This window comes from Sciurus carolinensis, chromosome X (assembly GCF_902686445.1).
Source record: "Sciurus carolinensis chromosome X, mSciCar1.2, whole genome shotgun sequence".
In the NCBI taxonomy this organism is placed as follows: domain Eukaryota; kingdom Metazoa; phylum Chordata; class Mammalia; order Rodentia; family Sciuridae; genus Sciurus; species Sciurus carolinensis.
Window position 1 is genome coordinate 12,832,850 of NC_062232.1, and position 20,641 is coordinate 12,853,490.

Sequence of the window (20,641 nt, forward strand, 5' to 3'; positions counted from 1 at the left end):
TTGGCATCATATATCCTCTACAGTAACATGTCTCTGCCTATCTCTGGCTGGTTTTCTAACTTAATTGATTTTTTAACTGTTGAGTTTCAAGTGTTCTTTCTATACGTCAAACACATATCCACTGTTAGATATGTTGTTTTCACATATTTTCTTTTACTCTTTAACTTGTCTTTTCACCTTCTTAGCAGGGTATTAGAACAAAAGTTTTTAAATCTTCGATCAAGTCAAATTTATTGATTGCTTTTTCTTTTGTGGATTGTGCTTTTGGTGTCATATCTAAAAACGTCACCTTGTCCCAAAGATTTTCTCTTATCTTTTCTTCTAAACATTTCATAATTTTATACTTTCCATTTAATTCCATAATCCATTTTGTATTGAGTTTTGTACAAGGTGGAGACTTAGGGTTTTCTCTCTCTCTCTTTCTCTCTCTCTCTCTCTCTCTCTCTCTCTCTCTCTCTCTCTCAGTATTCACTTGCTTCAGAATCATTAGTTGAAAAGCCTATTCTTTCTCCATGGACTTGTTTTTTGTACCTCTGTCAAAAATAGTTTGGTTTTACATGTCTTATTTCTGGGTTCACTGTTCTGTTCCATTGAGCAATGTGTGTCTCCTCCACAAATACCACAGGGCTTCATACATGTTAGGCAAATGCTCTATTACTGAGCTACATCCCCAGTCCCTTGATGGCTATCTCCATTACAGGATTACTTGATACTGTAAGGGTATAATATGTTAAATTTCCCCCACTTTTATAAGTATTTTTCAAAATTCTTTTAGTTATTCCAATGCCTTTAACTTTCCATATAAATTTTTAGATAATTTTGTCTTGAACTACAAAAAACATTACTGGGATTTTGATAGAAATTGCATTAAGCCTGTGTATCAATTTGGGGAGCTTTAATATCCTTACTGTGTTGAATGTTACAATCTATAAGCATATGTTAGATCCCATTTCATTTCTTTCATCAGTATTATATGGGTAGTTTTTAACATGCAAGTTCTATACATGTTTTGTAATATTTATATGTAAGCATTTCATTTGGCATCTTTGGAAATGATAGTCATTTTATGAAATTTGATTTCCAAGCATTCATTGTTAGAATACAGAAGCGCTCTTGAATTTCGTATGCTAATCTTCTATCTTGCAAACATACTTCTATCCTTACTGAAATCACTTATTTGTTTCAGTAGTTTTTTGTAGATTCCTTGCAATTTTCTGCGTACAACATTATGTTTTTTGCAAATAGGGACTGTTTCCTTTCTTTCTTTCCAAATACATACCTTTTATTTCCTTTTCTTTACTCACTATGCTGGTCAGGACTTCTAGCACTATGTTGAAAAATAGTGATAAGTGCAGATATCTTTGCTTTGTTCCCAATATTAGAGGGAAAACAGTTTTTTTAAAAAATTAAATATGGTATCAGCTGTGATTTTGATGCAAATATTCTTTATCAAGTTGAGGAAGTTCACATCTCTTCATCATTTTCCAAGAGTTTCTATTATGAATGGATGTTGAATTTTATCAAGTGCTTTTTTTTTTTGCATCAGTTGATATGGTCATTTTTCTTTTTTTAGCTTAAGATGGAGGATTACAACACATTGTGTATATGTGTTGAAACATCACATGGTACCCCATAAATATGTACAATTTTTATGTTTTCATTTATTAGTTAAAAATAAAATGGTGGGTTATATAATATTTTTGAATATTGGATCATTCTTGCATTCCTGGAATGAACTTCATTTGGTCCTGGTGTATACTTCTTTTTATATATTGCTGAATTATTTTTGCTAATAAATTGTTTACATTTTTTGCATCTATGTTCATCAGGATATTGTGTTTAATTTCCTTATTGCCTTTTTGTACTGTCTTTGCCTACTTTTGGTATTAGTGATATTAACCTCAAAAAATGAACTAGGAAATGTTCTCTTCTATGGTTAAGATTATAGAGAATTGGTATTACTTCTTTTTCTTTTTTTGAAATTTGGCACAATTCTCCAGTGAAAATTTCAGGACTTAGAGATTTATTTTGGGGAGTTTTAAAAATACATTTTTAAATGAAATTTGAAAATTTCAAACAATTTTCAAAAGCAACACAGAATAATGGGTGACTTTTGGTAATTTGTGCTTTTGAAGCAATTGATGGGTTTCATTTAAGTTTTCAAATTATAGAAAACTCAAAAGGGGAAGGGAAAGTTTTATTATATTTACCATTTTGTTATTTCTTCCTTCCTTATGTTCTAAGATTCCTACATCCCTTTTTTGTTTCAGAAATTTCTTTTAGTCATTCTTTTAGCATATATTTACTGGCAATATGTTTATTCTCCTTTATCTAAAAATGTCTCAGTTTTCTTTTAATTCCTAAGTTATTTTTACTGGATCTAGAGTTCTAGGTTGATAATTCTTTTCTTTTGAACTTGAAAAATGTATTATTTCCTTCTGGCCATCATGGGGTCTGATTAGAAATCTGCTGTCATTTGAGTTGTACCCCTATAGATAAGTTAATCATTTCTCATTGCTTTCAAGAATTTTTTCTTTTTAAATTTGTTCTTATTAGTTGTATGTGACAGTAGAATGCATATATGCACTTTGATATATCATACAGAAATTGGGTGTTATTTCTCTTTCTGATTGTACATGTAGAATCACATCAGTCATGCAGTCATATATGTACATAAGGTAATAATGTCTGTTTCATTCTACTATCGTTCCTATCCAGTTTGATTATAATTTAAGCTATTTGGGTTTTTCAGTTTCTTGAATTTATAGGCTATGTCATTTGCCAAATTTTGAGAAATTTTCAATTATTATTTCTTCAGATGCTTTTTCACCTTTTTCCCTTCTCTCCTGGAAGTTCAATGAGGAAAATACTAGATCTTATTCTCTTATAGGTCCTTGAGGCTCTGTTCAGTTTTCGTTCCAGTCTATTTTCTCTGTTCAGTTTGGATAATTTCTATCTTCAAATTCACTGACTTTGTCTTCTCTATTCAGTAGTTGAGTCCATCAATTGAGGTTTTAATTTTAGTCATTGTATTTTTCAGTGATAATGTACCCCTCCATTCCCAACGGTGTAAATGGAGGTAAAATATGGAAACTGGATTTCATCCGCATCTGGAAAAAACAAGATGGCAATACTCTTCCCTCCCTAGTATAATGTCAAAGGAAGCATTCATTGTATTTTTCTTTTTTTCTTTTTTTTTTTTTGATTGGTATCAGGGATTGAACCTAGGGGCAATTTACCACTGAGGTGAATTCCTAGCCTTTTTAAAATTTTGAGACAAGATCTTGTTAAATTGCTATGAATCTTGCTGAGTTTCTGAGACTGGCCTTGAATTTGTAATCTTTCTACCTCACCCTCCCCAGTTGCTGGGATTATGGGCATATACCACCATGCCTGGCTGGTTCTTCTTTATATCTTCTATTCATTTTCTGAAATTTTCTATTTTTTAATTTGTTTTAGATGCGCTTAATCTTAATTAGATAATTCCACAGTTGCATCATCTAGGTGTTGGCATCTGTTGTCTTTTCTAATTCACATCATGATTTTCTGTTTCTTCATTTGATAAAGTTTTTTATTGTATCCTAGACATTTTGGGTATTATGTTATGAAACTCTGAATCTTATTAAAATCTTCTGTTTAATCGTGCTTTCCTACTTGACTTCCTTTTACACCCTTGGGATGGAGGGGTGCATTGTTACTGCTGAATGTGGGTGGTACTTCAGGCTTCCCACTAGACTTCCACTGATACCACCCTGACTGGGAAGAGGAGAGGTGTTTGGTTATTGCTCCTCATGTGGCCTCTACAGTGAAAATAGGGTTCTTTTCCATGAGAAAGTAGTGAAGGTCCTTTACTTCCTACTCGACATTTTCTGACACTGCCTTGGTGGGAGGGGGAGGCCTCATTAGGGGTGCCCAGAGGAGGAAGTCTAGTCTTCCCACTTGTCCTTGACTGATGAAGATGGGATTTGGGGGTCATAATGTTTTTTTGTGGTGTTTGGTTGTATTAGAGTAGTTATTGACTAGAAGTTTTCTATATTACTTGGCTACCCCTTTCCAGTTCCTTTGGCTAGAGAAAACAGAATTTTGGGGAGAGGATTCTTTTTTTCTGATCTCACTGGTATTTATGGATTACTGATTTCTACAGTATCCAGTCTGGGATATATGATGCAAAAGAAAACCCAGAGAATTCACTATTGTGTGTTTCCTTGGATATTAAGTTCTCTTTTTGGTTTACCTCTTTACTCCATCTTTTACAGTTGTCTTATGTTTATCTTTATACATTGTCCATATATTTCACTGTACTTAGCAGAAGAGTAGAGAGAAATGTGTCTACTATATCTTGTTCTGGAGCCAGAAATCTAATCTAGAAATATATTTTTTCTCACTCTCATAGAAGTAGAGAGTAGAAAAATGGTTACCTTACTTCCTTACATTGAATTTTATTGGTTCTTTTTAGTTAAACATGACAATAGAATCCATTTTGATATAATTATACAAGCATGGAATATATCTTTTTCTAATTAGGACCCCAGTACCTCTCCTTCCCTCTCCCTTTTCCCATTCCGTTCCCTTTCTTTTGTCTATATTTTTAAAAAGCAGATTGGAAGCTTCTGCCTGCCACTCTATGGATGAGAAAGTAATCTTTAATTCTGAACTTACTGAGAACAGGATTATGTCTTCTACAGATAAGCAGAGTGGCTAGCATACTGTATATCCTCAGTAAATATTAATTTTATCTATATAGTGGTCACAGACCATTCTAGTTTAGTTGCTCCAGCCTAGAATCCTTCTCCCAGTAATTGCAAAATTGTTGTTTTTCTAGGGAAATATAAATCACCCTTTTGTTCTAAAAAATTTGTAATTTTTGCTATGGAATAAAATTTTGTAGGTTATGCCTGTGATGACCGTGTTGATTTATCATCCTAACCATGGGCAGTTTTGAGAGGTAAAGCAGGTAGTAAGAAGAGTTATGACCAAACAGTTTAGGCAGACACTGTAATGAGCAAAGTAGAACACATAGCCACCCAGTTACACCTGTTCTCTGAATTTACAATTGAGTTAACTCAGGAATATTAAAATATTTTTTTTCAATTGCCACAGATCCATGCTGGTGCATGCACATGGACACCCCCAACACACCCACACACATACATACACATATATACACACTATATGTTAAAAAAGAAATAAGGGAGAGTTAGACAGCTAAAGAGAATATTCTTCTATTATTTTCCTTCAGACTTGTCCAAAGAGGCCAAGTGCTATTAATGCTTGCACAAAAGGACATTCCAATAAATAAGATTTTTTAGAAGAAATGCTTATTAAAATGTCCAGAATAAATGGAACACTAATGTTTGTAAAGACCCAATGCACAGCTTTTATTCAAGTTATAAAATGGGAATGATTTCAGGTGTAAATAATGCATCCTGACGAATTTGTTTCATTGGGTGCATATCTGCCTACCTATGAATATGGGGTTTTATTTTTGGAGCCCTGTGATGTTAGCCCTTGTTAGTTTAGCACCTCTCATAAATTAGAGTTCTGACTTGCAAGGGTCCAGACCTCTAGGCTCTTTTCACCAAAATGTTTGTACTTTTCTATAGGCAGTCTTCCAAACAGAAGAAGGCCATTCAAACAGCTATCCGCAAAAATAAGGAGGCCAATGCAGTACTGGCTCGGTTGAACAGTGAACTCCAACAGCAGCTTAAGGTAAGGAATGCTTCCAAGATTTGGATTACTAGGCTCTTCCATTACTTTTTAATTTTGCTTTTTATTGACCATTGGCTGCCCATCCCTGTTGGAAAAAGTTGCCTCTGTTCTTTCATGCTTGGAGGGACCAGCAACTCTTCTATGTAGGCTGCGTATTATGTGTGTTAAAAGGAAAGATAAATCTATCACAAAGTCTGTTTGAAGCATTTGTTGTCCAAAGCTTCTGAGTTAGTGCCTAATTGTTAAAATCCTCTCTGAAAGGTGATGCATTGATTTCTTTCAAAGGAAGTGACGTGGGTACTATCAAAGGGCAACCTCTCTCCTGGTACCATGAAAATGGTTCCATCTCACCTTCTCAAGGACATCAGTGCAATCCTTATCACCTGTTTCTCTTAATCATTAATCTCCTCTGCATTAGTTTCCCATAACTATGTGCTACAAATTCAGTGGCTTAAAACTGTAGCAATTTCTTTTCTCACAGATCTGGAGGCTAGAAGTCTGAGTGTTGGCAGAGTCACATTTTTTTTTTGAAGGCTCCAGGAGAGAATTCTTCATTTCCTCATCCCAGCTTCTGGTAGTTTCTGGCAATCCTTGGCATTCCTTGGCCAATAGCCACAACACTCCCAATCTCTGCCTCCACTGTCAAATGGAATTCTTCCTGGATCTCCCTGTATCATTGTCCAAATTCCTCTTCTTATTGTATCCTTCTTGTAAGGACACTGTTCATTGGATTAGGGCCCATCGTAATATAGTATGACCTCATTTTGACTTGATTCCATCTGCAAAGATCCTATTTGCAAATAAGGTCACATTTACAGGTACTGGGGGGTTAGTACTTGAATTTATCTTTGGGCGAGACAAGATTCTCTTCTGGATCATTTCCTGTTCATCCATAAACATGCTCCAGTATTGTCCACTGCCCTTGACCAATTACCGCTCCATTTCTTTGGTCCCCTTCACCACAAAATTTCTTAGCAATTGTTTCCGTTCACTGTCTTATTTCCTCACCAATGGTTTTCTCTCCCCTTTTCAGTATGGCTTTGTTTTGCTCCACTCACAACACTCTTATGGCCAAACCCAACAGGCTTGTTCTCATATTATTTGCATTTTCAGGAGAATATACACAACAAACCATTTCCTCCTCAGAAATCACTTTTCTAACTGGGTTTTGGAATACCACACTTTTCTGGTTTTCCTTCTCCTCCATTGGTGCTTCCTCCTTCCTCCTTTACTGTCTCTTCCTTCCCTGACTTCTCTTTTATATGCTCCCCTTGCCAAAATATTTTGCTATGAAAATTTTCAAATGTGTAGGAAAGTTGAGAGAGTCCTATAATGCATATTCACATAGCTACTACTTTACTTCTACCACTTTTTATTATGGTCTATATACATCTCTAGCCATTTATCTCTCTCTTCTATCCATTAATCCATATTATTTTTAACATATATTTTTGATACATTTCATACATCTAAGTACTTCTAAATATTTTAGCACACATATCATTAGCTAGTGTTCAATATTTTTACAGGTTTTTAAAATTTATCTTTTAATTTTTCACAGACTGTGTTTTGATTCATTGTATACAAATGGGGTACATTATTTCATTTCTATGGTTGTACATGATGTAGATTCATACCATTCATGTAATCATACATGTACATAGGGCAATGATGTCTGTCTCAGTCCACCATTTTTTATACCGCCCTCCCTCTCATTTCCTTCTACATAGTCTAAAGTTTCCCCATTCTTCTCTCCCTCCCCACCCCCCAACCCCATTATATATCATTCTCCACTTATCAGGGAAAACATTTGACCTTTTTTTTGGGATTGGCTTATTTCACTTAGCATGATATTCTCCAATTCCATCCATTTATTTGCAAATGCCATAATATTATTCTTTTTTATGGCTGAATAATATTCCATTGTGTATATATACCACAGTTTCTTTATCCATTCATCTGTTGAATGGCATCTTGGTTGGTTCCACAATCTAGCTATTGTGAACTGAGCTGCTGTAAACATTGATGTGGCTGTGTTACTGTAGTATGCTGATTTTAAGTCCTTTGGGTATAAACCAAGGAGTGGGATAACTGGCTCAAAAGGTTGGTCCATTCCAAGTTTTCTAAGGATTCTTCATACTGCTTTCCAGAGTGGCTGCACCAATTTGCAACTCCACCAGCAATGTAAAAGTGTGCCTTTTCCCCCACATCCATGCCAACATCTATTATTGTTTGTGTTCTTGATAATAGCCTTTCTAAATGGAGTAAGATGAAATCTTAGAGTTGTTTTAATTTGCATTTCTCTAATTACTAGAGATGTTGAATACTTTTTCATATATTTATTAATTGCCTGTATGTCTTCTTCTGTAAAGTGTATGTCCAGTTCCTTGGCCCATTTATTGATTAGGTTCTCAGGTTTTTCTTATGATATAAAATTTGCATACAGTGAATGTACCAATCTGAGGTGTTACATTTATTGAGTTTGTAATAAATATATATACTTTTGGAACCAAACCCCTGTCAAGTTAGAGAACATTACCACCACTCTAAGACATTTTCTTGTGTCCTTCCCAGTTCCTAGCCCAGCCACACACAGGCAACCTCTATTCTGAAATTTTTATACATAGTTTTGCCAGTTCTATAACTTTATGTAAATGGTAACCTGTAACATACTTTGGTGCAAAGCTTCTTTCACTTGATATTGTTTTTGAGATTCATGTACTCTGTGTATATCAGTAATTTTTTTCCTTTTTATTGCTGAATAGTATTCCATTGATTGAATATGCCACAATTTGGTTGTCAGCTCTATTCATGGGCATTTTGAAACTGTTGCCAAGCATGGTGGCACACATCTGTAATCCCAGGAGGCTGAGGCAGAAGAATCCCAAGTTCAAAGCCAACCTCAGCAAGTTAGTGAGGTCCTAAGCAACTTGGTGAGACCCTGTGTCAAAATAAAAAAATAAAAAGGGCTGGGGATGTGGCTCAGTGTTTGAGCGTCCCTGGGTTCAGAAAAAGAAAAAAGATGAAGCTGTTTCCTTAGGACAATTTTCAACAAAAATGCATTTTAAACAAGTTTTTCTGTGGAAATATTTTTTCCTTTCTCTTGGGTAAATACCTAGGTTTATGATTCGTTGCTTTTTTCCAACATGGTTGTAGCATTTGACATTCCCATCACTACTATATAAAAGTTCCAGCTGTTCCACATTTTTTACCAGCATTTAGTGTTACTCTTTTTAATTTTAGCAAGTCAGTAGTGATGTAGTTTTGTCATCATTTCCTTGATGACTAATTATGTAGATCACTTTCCTGTGTGGTTATTTATCTTTTGTATTTTATGAAGTATCTTTTGGCCAGTTTTTTAATTGAGCTTTTGGCCTTGTTTTGGTGTTGAGTTGTATGGAGAAGTTTACATATGTTGATTACCTGTCATTTGTCAGATACAAATTTTGTGAATATTTTCTTCTAGTCTTTGTTTTGCCGATTCATTTTCTTAACTATGTTTTCATGAGCATAAGTTTTAAATTTTGATAAAGTATAAATTGACCATTTTTATAGTTATTACTTTCTTCCTATAGTAGGAAACTTTGTCTATTCCAAATTATAAAGATATTCTCCTGTTTTCTTTTAACAGCTTTGTTGTTTTACCTTTTACATTTAGGATTTTGATCCATCTTGATTTAAATTTTGTATATGATTAATGTTAGGGTCAAGGTTCATTTTTTTCCCCATTTTAACATTTAATCCAGCACAATTTGTTGAAAAGACTTTCCCCTTTGGATTACTTTAGTGCCTTTGTAAAAAATCTAATGCCCTTATACATGTAGGTTCATTTCTGAGTTCTTACTCTGTCCCATTCATCTATTTTTTTGATCCTTATGCCAATACCACACATTCTTTATTACTGTTGTCTTATTCGAATTCTTGAACCCAGGTAATTTTCTTTTTTCAACCTGTTCTTTTTCAAGATTCCATTGGATATTTTAAGCCACTTGTTTCATAGAAATTTTTGAATTGGTGTGTCCATTTCTACAAATTCAAAACTATTAGGATTCTGATTGGATTTGCATTGAATCTCTACACCAATTTAGGGAGACCTGACATCTAAATAATGTTGAGTTTGCTAATCTGTAAGCAGAGTATCTCCACAATTATTTAGGTCTTCTAAAATTCCTTTGAGGGGTTCTCAGTTTTGAGTGTGTAAGTCTTACATATTTCTTGTCAATTTTATTTTCAAGATTTTGTGACATGATTGCAAATAGAATTTTTTAAAAAATTTTCATTTGCTAGTTGATTTTATAAAGGTCACAGAGTGTAAGACCAGCACCCCTCCAAATCAGTAATATTCCTGTGTATAGGCCATGAACAATTGATAATAGAAATTTTAAAAAGTATCATTGCATAATAGCTTGCCTCCTCCCCAAAGTAAAATACTTTGGTGCAAATCTATCAAGGACTTGTATGTTAAAAACTACAAAATGCTGCTCAAGGAAATATAAGAAAACTTAAATAAATATAGAGACATACTTTACTTGTGGATTTGGAAGATACAACATAGTTGAGATTTCATTTTTCTCTCAAGTGATCTTTAGATTCATTGCAATATCAATTAAGATCCCAGCAGGATTTTTTGTGAGCATACATAACCTGATCCAAAAGCTGTTAAGGGCCAAGGCACTGGAATTGCTAAAACAAATTTTTAAAGGAAGAACAAAATTAGAGGAATCACTTACCATCAAAGTTCATTAAGGAAGGTGGCGTGGTGGAAGGATTGGTGCATAGATCAATGGAACAGGATAGGGTCCTGAAATAGACCACGTGCATACAGCCATTTGATCTTTGACAAAGATGCAAAATAAACTCAAGGAGAAAGACTAGTTTTTCATCAAAATGTTTTGTAGCAATTAGTTATTCATATGTAAAAAAGTGAACCTTGATCTAAACCTTACACCTTAACAAAGATTAACTTAAAATGGATCAAAGATGTAAATGCTGAACATAAAGCTGTAAAACTTTTAGAAGAATATATAGGAAAAAAGTCTTTATGACCTGAGGTGAGAAATGACACCAAAAGCATAATCTATAAGAAAACAACCCAATAAATAGGCCTTCATCAAAATTAAGCACTTCTCTGCCAAAGACACTGTCAAGAGAATTAAGAGGCAAACTACAGACTGGGAGAAAATATTTACAAACCACATATTTGACAAACAACTTGTATCCTGATTATATAAAGAACTCTTAAGAGATCAGTGAAGTAGAGGAAGGGAATTGAGGAGACAGGTGGAGGGAGAAATGGTAGAATGAAATCGACCCAACTAGCCTATGTACATATGTGAATATATCACAGTGAATTGTACATTTTCCTTTATTTAATAACCAAACATTCATTTTTTGTTCTCTGTTTATTTTTCATTACTACGAAAACATTTTTTTGCAGTGCTGGTAATTGAACCCAGGGCTTCACACATGCTAGGCAAGCATTCTACCACTGAGCTGAGTTTCTAGCCCAGTTAAGATGTATTCTTGTAATGGTAGTTTTTTGTCTTCCTGAATAGGTGGGGTTCTGTTGTTGTTGTTTTATTGTATGTATTTCCTCCTAGGTGTTTTCCTTCAGTATCTGATGACCCTTCTTTTCTCATAGTTAAGAGGAATTTGAAAGCATTGACTGGAAATGCATAGCACATTGGGGGCTTGTCAACTTTGTATTTTTCAGTGACCTGGTTAGGTCATATAGTTGGGGAACCTGCAAAGGCAGTTTCATTGGCTCCTTCTTGGTCTGATGAGAGACTCTAGAGAGGACAATCTTTTGGTCTCCTATGTGAATGGAAAGACCTGGTTCATTGGAGCAGGAGGACTGTAGTTACCAATATCCAGGATAATTATTTACTCTCCAGTATCTTTTGTCCTCACCTGTGCCTGTTTCTCACTTATCCAGATATTCCGTTTTACCATTTCAGTCAATAATCTCCAGTGTTCTTCTCTCCTGGCAGGAATGATGTGGAGGTCTAATTGCTTATGAAACAGACTTCCAGTTGACACTATAGACAGTCCTCCTTCCCTCGTTCACTCTCACTTTCATAGGTATCTGGTGCTGCCAGTTGGAGTCCTTCAGGGACTCTTCTGTGCAAAATCAGATTGGTTCTTATGTTTTCACCATGCTTAGCTTGTGATTCAGCTTTCTTTATTTGATCTATATGTGTAGCAAAAGTTCTAGGTCTAGTGAACAGATGTTTGGAGAATCACCAAAGCAGAGCTCTAGTCATAGCCCTTTAGTCAGTTCCTTGACTAAGCTAATTTACAAATCCAAATGCTCCTTGAACAAATGACCATTGTGAGTTTCCTTAATGAAGGGCTCCCCTATGCTGCCAAAACTTTAAACTATTAATCTTCTAGCATTTCCCAGAAGGACCTGTGGCCATTTACCAGGGTGACTGTGTATTATGGGAATAACTGGGCACTGCCTCTGAACTGGCACTAGTTTTAGGAGACCAAGGGTTACTGTGACCCACCAATCAGAATAGGGGCTTATGGAGGTCAGGTCCATCTCACAGTGGGTGCAGTGCATTCACAAACCCACACTGTGGCTATTTCCTCAACCCTAGAATGTATACTCGGAATAGATGTACTTAGCAGCTGGCAGAATTCCCACATCTCCTCACCCCACCCCACATTTGCTAAGTCATTTACCATTTATCTGTTTGCCTTTCAGCTTATATATTTCATTGCTATCATTTCTTCTTCTCTTTTGTTTTTCCTGTCTTGTGACTCTATGATTTTAAAAAAGTTCCTATGTTGCTTTAGTGGAGTTCCAGGAGTGTGTAAGTGAGGACCTAGTATAGCATAGCCTTCCACCTTTATGTGAAAATCTCTATCCTGTTTTCTAGGATGATATTATACCATCCCAAGGCTTTTGAGATCTTCCATAAGCTAGTGACAGGCAAATGCTTATGTTTCAATCCTGCTTCTTTTTCCTCTAATCTCTAAATATGCATATATAATTCCTCACTCAGCTTTTTCTTTCTAGATACATAATATACATCTGAGATAATTAATTTCTAAGCCTCTTCTTGAAATGCCTATTCTTATCAAGTCTTCCTACCACCAGCTATCAACTTAACCTAAAACCACAGTCATCCTTAAATTTTCCCTCACTCCTATTTCTTTTTTTTTAATTGTAAACAAATGGGATACATGTTGTTTCTCTGTTTATACATGGAGTCAAGGCATACCATTTGTGTAATCATACATTTACACAGGGTAATGTTGTTTGATTCATTCTGTTATTTTCTTTCCCTTCCCCCCCACCCCTCCCACCCCTCTTTTCCCTCTATACAGTCCTTCCTTCCTCCATTCTTACCACCCTCCTTATCCCTAACCCTAAACCTAACCCTAACCCTAATGCTAACCCCTCCCACCCCGCATTATATGTCCTCATCCGCTTATCAGCAAGATCATTTGTCCTTTAGTTTTTTGAAATTGGCTTATCTCACTTAGCGTGATATTCTCCAATTTCATCCATTTGCCTGCAAATGCCATAATTTTGTCATTCTTCATGGTGGAGTAATATTCCATTGTATATATATGCCACAGTTTCTTTATCCATTCATCAATTGAAGGACATCTAGGTTGGTTCCACAATCTGGCTATGGTGAATTGAGCAGCAATGAACATTGATGTGGCTGTATCTCTGTAATATGCTGATTTTAAGTCCTTTGGGTATAGGCCAAGGAGTGGGATAGCTGGGTCAAATGGTGGTTCCATTCCAAGCTTTCTGAGGAATCTCCACACTGCTTTCCAGAGTGGCTGCACTAATTTGCAACCCCACCAACAATGTATGAGTGTTCCTTTTTCACCACATCCTCGCCAACACCTGTTGTTGCTTGTGTTCTTGATAATCGCCATTCTAATTGGGGTAAGATGGAATCTTAGGGTCCCTCACTCCTATTTCAACTTCACCAGCAAATCTTGTCATTTCTAGATTCCAGATATATCTAGAATTCACCTACTCTTCTTTATCTTTATGACTACTACTCCGATTGAAGCCATTTTCATTTCTCCAGCTGGGTTCATGTAGTACCCTCATTATTGCTCCCCTGCATGCACACTTGCACTGTTGTAATACATTGTCTACACAGTAACCAGAGTGAGAATTTTGAATTATAAATTGAGTCATGTCTTCTCCTTGATTAGAAGTCCTTGATTCCATCCCCCAGTAGTTTAAATGCAGTCCACACTCCTCCTTCCACACACAAGGCCCTATAGAATATGGTTCTACCTGGATCTCTAACTTCATCTCTTGCTGCCATCTTCCTTGTTCCCTCTGCTCTAGTCAAATAGATCTTTTTGTTCGTTAAACTCATCAAACTTGTTTCCTCCCTTGGGGCCTTTGCAGTTGTCCTTTGACCTCCTGCATATCCTTTCCCTATATCTGCATATGGCTCAGTCTTCATGGCACTCAAATCTCTACTTGAATAGCATCATCTCTGAGATGCCTTCCCTGGTCACCCTCTCTGCTTTCTCCCAGATTCTCTTCTGTTACAACATCTTATTCATTTCCTCCTGCAAGTATCTTGTTAGTTTATTTTACTGTCTTTCTCTAGGTGTTTGAATATAAGCTGTGTAAGGGCATTGGTTTGCTCTGTCTTATTCTTTGCTGATACCATCACGACTGAAACAGTATCTGGCCTGTAGTAGGTAGATAGTAAAAGACTTTTTTGGTTGAGTGGAAAAGAGGGTGGGTGAATAAACACTTGTACTCTGTACTAATTATTAGTGTGTTGGTTTCTCTGAAACATCTAAGAATTGAGCCTTTATGGAGAATTCTTTACCACCTTACTAATTTGACTTAAGAATGCCTGTGTGTGCTCCCTTTCTCTCTTTCAAAAAATTTGTTTTATGCCTGAAAGTTTGATTTCCCAAACAGCAGATTGCTGATCCTCTCTTCTGCCTTTTACCAAGAAGTCACACATTAAGCATATTTTGTGCAGGAGCCTGGTGAAAACTTTGGTAGAGGGACAATGAGTGTTCTTTTTCATTCCTCAGACCTGACTATGTTCCTGGATTAGAAGCCAGAGATTGCAACTAGAAATTTAGCTCTGATGGTTTACCTCTCAGTATTAGGAACTTGCTTTTGCTTTGTGGTCTCTCTGAATCAGCCTTTTAAGTTTTAATATCATTCTTTGCTACCTGCTTATAAGACTAAGGTGGGGGAAGTGGAAGAAGGTTCATGAGTTTCGTTTCATCATCTTCAGAAAGGAGTGGAGAAATTAGAAATTGTGAATCTTCCTTTGTGTAATCATCAGCTTTAAATTGGATCCCTTCCAACACTTAAGAATTTGTGGATGTAGTTATAAGTTTCCTTTGAATATCTGATAAAGTAGAGATAAACCCAGGAAATAACCTCTTTCCTTTTTGTTTTTCTTCTCCGTTTTGTACAACTCAGGAGGTTCATCAGGAACGAATTGCATTGGAAAACCAATTGGAACAACTTCGTCCAGTCACTGTGTTGTGACCTCCATGTTTCAAGTGACAGTGGGTGACCTTGTCTGCCAAGATCTTTCTTTTGAATGTTTGAGCCTAACTACTTGTCATAGATATCTGACTGTGTCAAAAGGTGTGAGCAGCAGAATATAATCCATATGACCTTTTCTCTTGCACTTCACTTGTGTATTTTACTGTGGTGGAAAAAATACTTCAACTGATTATCACACTTGAAATTGTAATTATCAGTGAAATTTATTTCCCATTCTTAAGTAATTTGTCAAGTTATTAGATGCTGCTACTTACCAAAAATCAGTCTTTTAGCAAATAATTTAGAGCATTATTTATTTAAAGAATTTATGATTTGTATAAACCTTATAACCAAGTACCTTCATGATGCCTGTTTTATTTTTATATGTATATCACATGCAGTAGGTTGGTTTCCTGAATAATTGGGATTCCAAGTGGATACTCTTTGGCATGATGATAATAAAAACAAAAGCTAAGATAAAACAAAAGCATCAGATTTAGACTGGCGCTATGCCCTCCACCACTATATGCCAAAAATTGCTTGTCTAGTGCCATTTTGATGTTATATCTAGCTATAAATAATACATGACTATTGTTCTCTATTGAATGTCAAAGACTTATTGGGTCTTTACACCTCTGTGAAGTGGAGATTTTGGCAATGAGCTATTTAACTTGGCCGATCTGGGCTGTCAACTCAGATAACTCAGTCCTTTCATGTAAATTCTGGGCAAGAGCAATCTACTTTAACTGCCTCGCCCTATCAAATTAAATAAATAGTTGCCAGATCTCTACTTTTATCCTGCATGGGACAGCATATCTGTAAATGCATGAGTTTGGAAACCACCCATCAAGTATGAAAAGCCAGATTGATAAACATTTGTTGTTTGAACCCAGGTATCCAGACTGGGGAGGAAAGAAAAAGGTTACCAATAACCCAGTAATCTCTGGTAGTTATTTTTGTATTTATTTGAACCTGGATCATGAAAGTATTGGATATGAAGAAGTAATGAAAGAAAGTAGTCCTCACACTGGCTATGACTATTTGGTTCTTTGTGAAGTGTACCCTTGAAAAGTAATTGGTTTATATTCAGTTAAGAGGAGCTCATTTGACTCCAGGGTAGGTGGTATGTGTAAATAGAAGCTCAAATTGCAGAAGCCAGTATGCTAGAGAAAGTTAGGTAGCTACTAGTTCTTCTAAAAGGCCAAGTTGACAGTGGGGATTGACCAACCCCTCAGGGTCCCAGACCCTCACAGGGTTTGCCAATTTCACCCACTTTGAGAGACTTATATAATAAGACATAATGTCTCTTGTGCATTTTGCTAATTTACTCAATTTTTGGATAGTGGGATAGGGTGTTCCTGGGATCCTTTTTGAAATGGTTTTGGATAGGTTTGCTACATTGGGATTAAGCCATTGATTTCAACAGAGCTGAGAACTTTTAGAAAAAGTAGGCATTTATCTAATACTTCCTTGTTCCACTGGCAAGCTTTATCAATAGCTTAACAGCAGAAGAGAAATGCTCAAACAGATGATGTTTTTCCAAAGAAAAAGAAATTGTTGAATCTATTCCATGCATATTTAAGGATTTTGAAGTGATTCAATTTTGAAAGTCCTGAAACTTGAACTCTTTCTCTATTTCCTTTTTTTCCTTTTGGCTGCCTTTTTGGTTCTTGTGGGGAAGGGTTGGAAGTGAGTTTAAATCCTTCCTAAGATTATGAATGGGTCAGTGCAAATTTTTGGTAACTTGTTTCTCCATGTGTGGAGATCTGGGGGCTGCAGCAAATTTTATCAACAGTGTTCTTATTGCACATGTTTCATAGCACGTTTGGCTTTTGGTACATTCAATCCAGGAAAGACTAGCATATGCACTTTATCTCATAATCTTCCAGTACATGTGCAGTCACTCAGGATAGCACTTCATATCCACCAACCAGACATATAAACTAAGGAATGTTAGTTTATACTATGCATTTAAAAAATATTGACATGCTGTTTCCCCCATGAAATCATTGACAAAGTGAGCCAGATTAGGAGGTTGGGGTTTTGTTTAGTTGGCTTGGTTTTCATTAACGGAAAAATCTTGCACTGTACAATCAAAGTCCTCCAAGTTTCTCTCATATATAAAATTTGGGTGTACTGGGGATCAAACCCAGGGCCTCATGCATACTAGGCATGTGCTCTACCACTGAGCCACATCCCCAGCCCATCACCAATATTTTAAGATAAGCATTGCATCAAAGCACACACCAGTGATGTCTATACCCTGTCTTCTTAGCTGGACTTAATTTTGGTCACAATTTTTAGTGCTTAGAAATGAATTTTTTAAAAAGAATTAAATATTTGTGTGTGTATATACACACACACACACACACACACACACACACACTACTATTATCACCTAACTAGTGCTTATCCTCTATTTCTCTGTTTTCTTAGGATGCACACTTTTAATTTAGGGTTATAATTCCTGATAATGTTTCTGTGAGCTTTATGTGATTTTTAGAAAGTCTGACTTATTGAAACCACCATTATACCTCTTGTATACAACTGCCCCCAAATTAGTCTAGCTTATTGGGTAGAACTCTACAGACAGAAGGTTAATGTTGCCCTCATTTATGGGGGCTTAATTACCTTGTTGTTCAGTGGTCTTCCCCAGCAGGATCCTCCAGTCTCACAGATTAAAGCACAGTAGGAGCTGGTAGTGGACTTGTTGGGTCCCTCAGCATATCTTGTATGTGGCATAGTGCTTTTGCCACCTCTCTACGAGGCAGACCTGAAGCCAAACCAAACGGTAGCTATCTGGAACAGATGTGTATGTTGTAAATCAAGGCAGATATTTGCCTTAGTAACTTCTTTACAAATATTACATAAGTGCTTGGGCCTAATTGTGAGAGGAGTCAGCTTAGGTGGAAGCTGTGCCCACCTGTTTGTCACTGGAGAATAGGATGTCAGATCTGGGCAGGACTGGTGCTCATCTCTTGTGGTTTGCATGTGGGGAAACCAAAGTCCTACAAACCAGCAGTTCCTGGCCCAAGAATCCATAGAAAGAGGTAGCTAATGGTAGAGTTGGGATGCCAGCCCTTTTATGGATTCCAAGTTAGGTCCTCTATCCTCTGTCAATATTAAAAAAAAATTAGGTTTTTTCCTATTTACCATGTTGAATTTTATTGATTAATTAATCATTAAATATGAAAACATGTTTTCAATCTACAAATTTCTCTTGGATTGAAAAATAAAATCTGAAAGAAAAGAATATTATTGAACTGTTTGCTCTTCTGAACACCTCACCTTTCATGATGCAATAAGTTACTCTGAATTTCTTGGCAGAACTTTTGACAGCTGTTGATTTGAATGGATTCCATTCCCATATCCCTTCTGGGAGTTTGTTTTTTAAAATAGACTACTGTGATTGAAATGAACTCAATATGTAGTAAGTTATAGTTTTCTTCAATATATCTTTGGTTACTTGGGTCTAAAATGTTCAATTTTAGCATACTTCAGGGTGAGTGATCAAAACCATGGATTTTTCCTTTGATTTCTTACCAATGTCTGAACTATCATAAAACGTTTCTCTCTTTAGATGTGATTTGATTTTATAGTCTGTTTCTAAATAGTCGTCTGTTTCTTAAATGATTTCACAGCCACGGTAATAATAGATGTGTACTTAGATGATCAATAAGTTAATATCTGGAATTAATGTGTTTCTTGCAATTTAGTCAGGCATTCTTCTTCTAAGCAATAGTTGGAAAGATCTCAATTGCAGTATTAACACCTCAGAGCTCAAAGCATTTGTTCCATGCAAACTAGAATTGCACATTCTGACTAGAAATCATCAAGGAAATGTGATTTTAACAATATAAGAATGCAAATTTAACATCTCATAGCAACCACACCTTCCCATATTTTTGGCAAGTAGCCTCATTAGGTTGTGGTTTGAACATAATGAAAGCAAACAAAATGAATTAACAGTTAAGAGATCTTTTTTTCCCTCTAGTTAAATAGAACACAAGTAACTTTGGTTTCTCTTTCCAACTGGTTTACTCTGTTTCAAGTGTACTCTTTTAAAACACTGATTTCAAAGATCAGTTGAATTTTATCCTTTAGTTACGGGTGTTTTGTTATGGTTTTTGCAGCATGACTCAGTGTGGTTCAAGTTCCTAGTGAGAGGTGGGGATTTGGGTGTTTGAAATCCTCAGTCTGTCTATCTTGGTTATTCTTCAGCCCTGGCTAAGGGAGACTGCTCACCAACACCGACAGATCAGTCACTGGTGGCAGTTTGAATTACTCCATGGGCCACCTGCTTTGCTTGTTTGTGAGGAGAAATGCATCTAGTTATGTGACCCTCCCAAGAGTAACACAAAGAGCAGCAGGCAGAGAGAGACAGACTCTAAAAGCAATGCAAGCAGATTCTAAGAGCTGCTACCCACCCCAGAGTAGGCTTTCCGAGGCTGTCTTGAAAATATTCCCAAAAAAGCCAATGTGTTAGCATGAGCTAGACAGCATGGGTACATAGTTGCTTTTAGGTCTGCATAGTTATTTCACATGGATACTAACATATATGATGGTAAAGGAAACTTTTTGAAGAAGTACTGCAGGGTTTCAATTGCTAGGACTTGTTCTAGTTATAGAAGCCATGCTTTGCTGTCAACAATTGGGGAACGCTCATTTTTCATGTCTTATGAATTTTTCTATCTTATTTTAAGCAAATTTCATGGCTGAGAGAGGTTGGAGAAAGTGGGTTCATGATTCTGAAGACTAGAGGAGAGTAGATGTTAAAATGACGTAAACTGGAATTTAGGAACTACAGTAAGGAAACCTTGAGGTACTAGTTCCGTCCTAAAGCACTCTATTGAATAACAGGACTAGATCCTAAAGTTCCTTCAGGGAGCTCTGCCCTGGTACTGAATGTAATAACCCCATTGTATTTAGCCTGGATCAACTAAGTTGTTTTATTTTTGTTGTATGTTAACTTGTGCCAGTTTCAGCTGTACCCTTCTTGGGAACCAGGTATATTCTCTTCTTTAGCACTGCCATTCTTTTTGTCTTCAGCACAAATAAGATATTTAAGTGAGCCAGAGGCCAAAAGAGCCATTTTAGTTTTCATAGCTATTGGCAAAGAGAGAATGAGCTGATGGTCTATTTTAATCTCGAAAGTAAAAAAAAAAAAAAAAATGTATATTTTTTCACTTCAGGTACATTGATCAGTAAAAAGTATAACAGCAAAGTATATATTTGATGCCTTCTGTCTTTTCATGATAATGTGCTAACAAGTTGTGTTAATATTTCACTCAACCAGAGTTTCATTCATTTGCTAAGCATTGGGAACATTATGTATACTGACCTTAAATAAATCCCTGAGAGTGTCCTATATTTGGATTGTGACTTGTAGACTCCAGCTAACTTTTACTGCCTCTTTTTCAC

The 20,641-nt window shown here is 36.1% G+C and overlaps 1 protein-coding gene and 1 non-coding gene across 7 annotated transcripts in view; one reads left to right on the forward strand and one right to left on the reverse strand.

Annotated features, from left to right (window-relative positions):
* Positions 1-20,419, forward strand: part of Reps2 (RALBP1 associated Eps domain containing 2) — a 208,361-nt gene extending 187,942 nt beyond the window's left edge. For all 6 annotated transcript variants that reach the window (XM_047535932.1, XM_047535934.1, XM_047535933.1 and 3 more), the window contains 2 exons: positions 5,604-5,709; positions 15,152-20,419. In XM_047535932.1, the coding sequence (XP_047391888.1) occupies positions 5,604-5,709; positions 15,152-15,220 (175 nt within the window). In that variant the 3' untranslated portion in view covers positions 15,221-20,419. The remainder of the gene's footprint in view (positions 1-5,603; positions 5,710-15,151) is intronic.
* Positions 17,349-17,420, reverse strand: Trnat-agu (transfer RNA threonine (anticodon AGU)). The gene has a single exon. It is a non-coding gene; the product is annotated as a tRNA-Thr (tRNA).
* Positions 20,420-20,641: the final 222 nt, after the last annotated feature.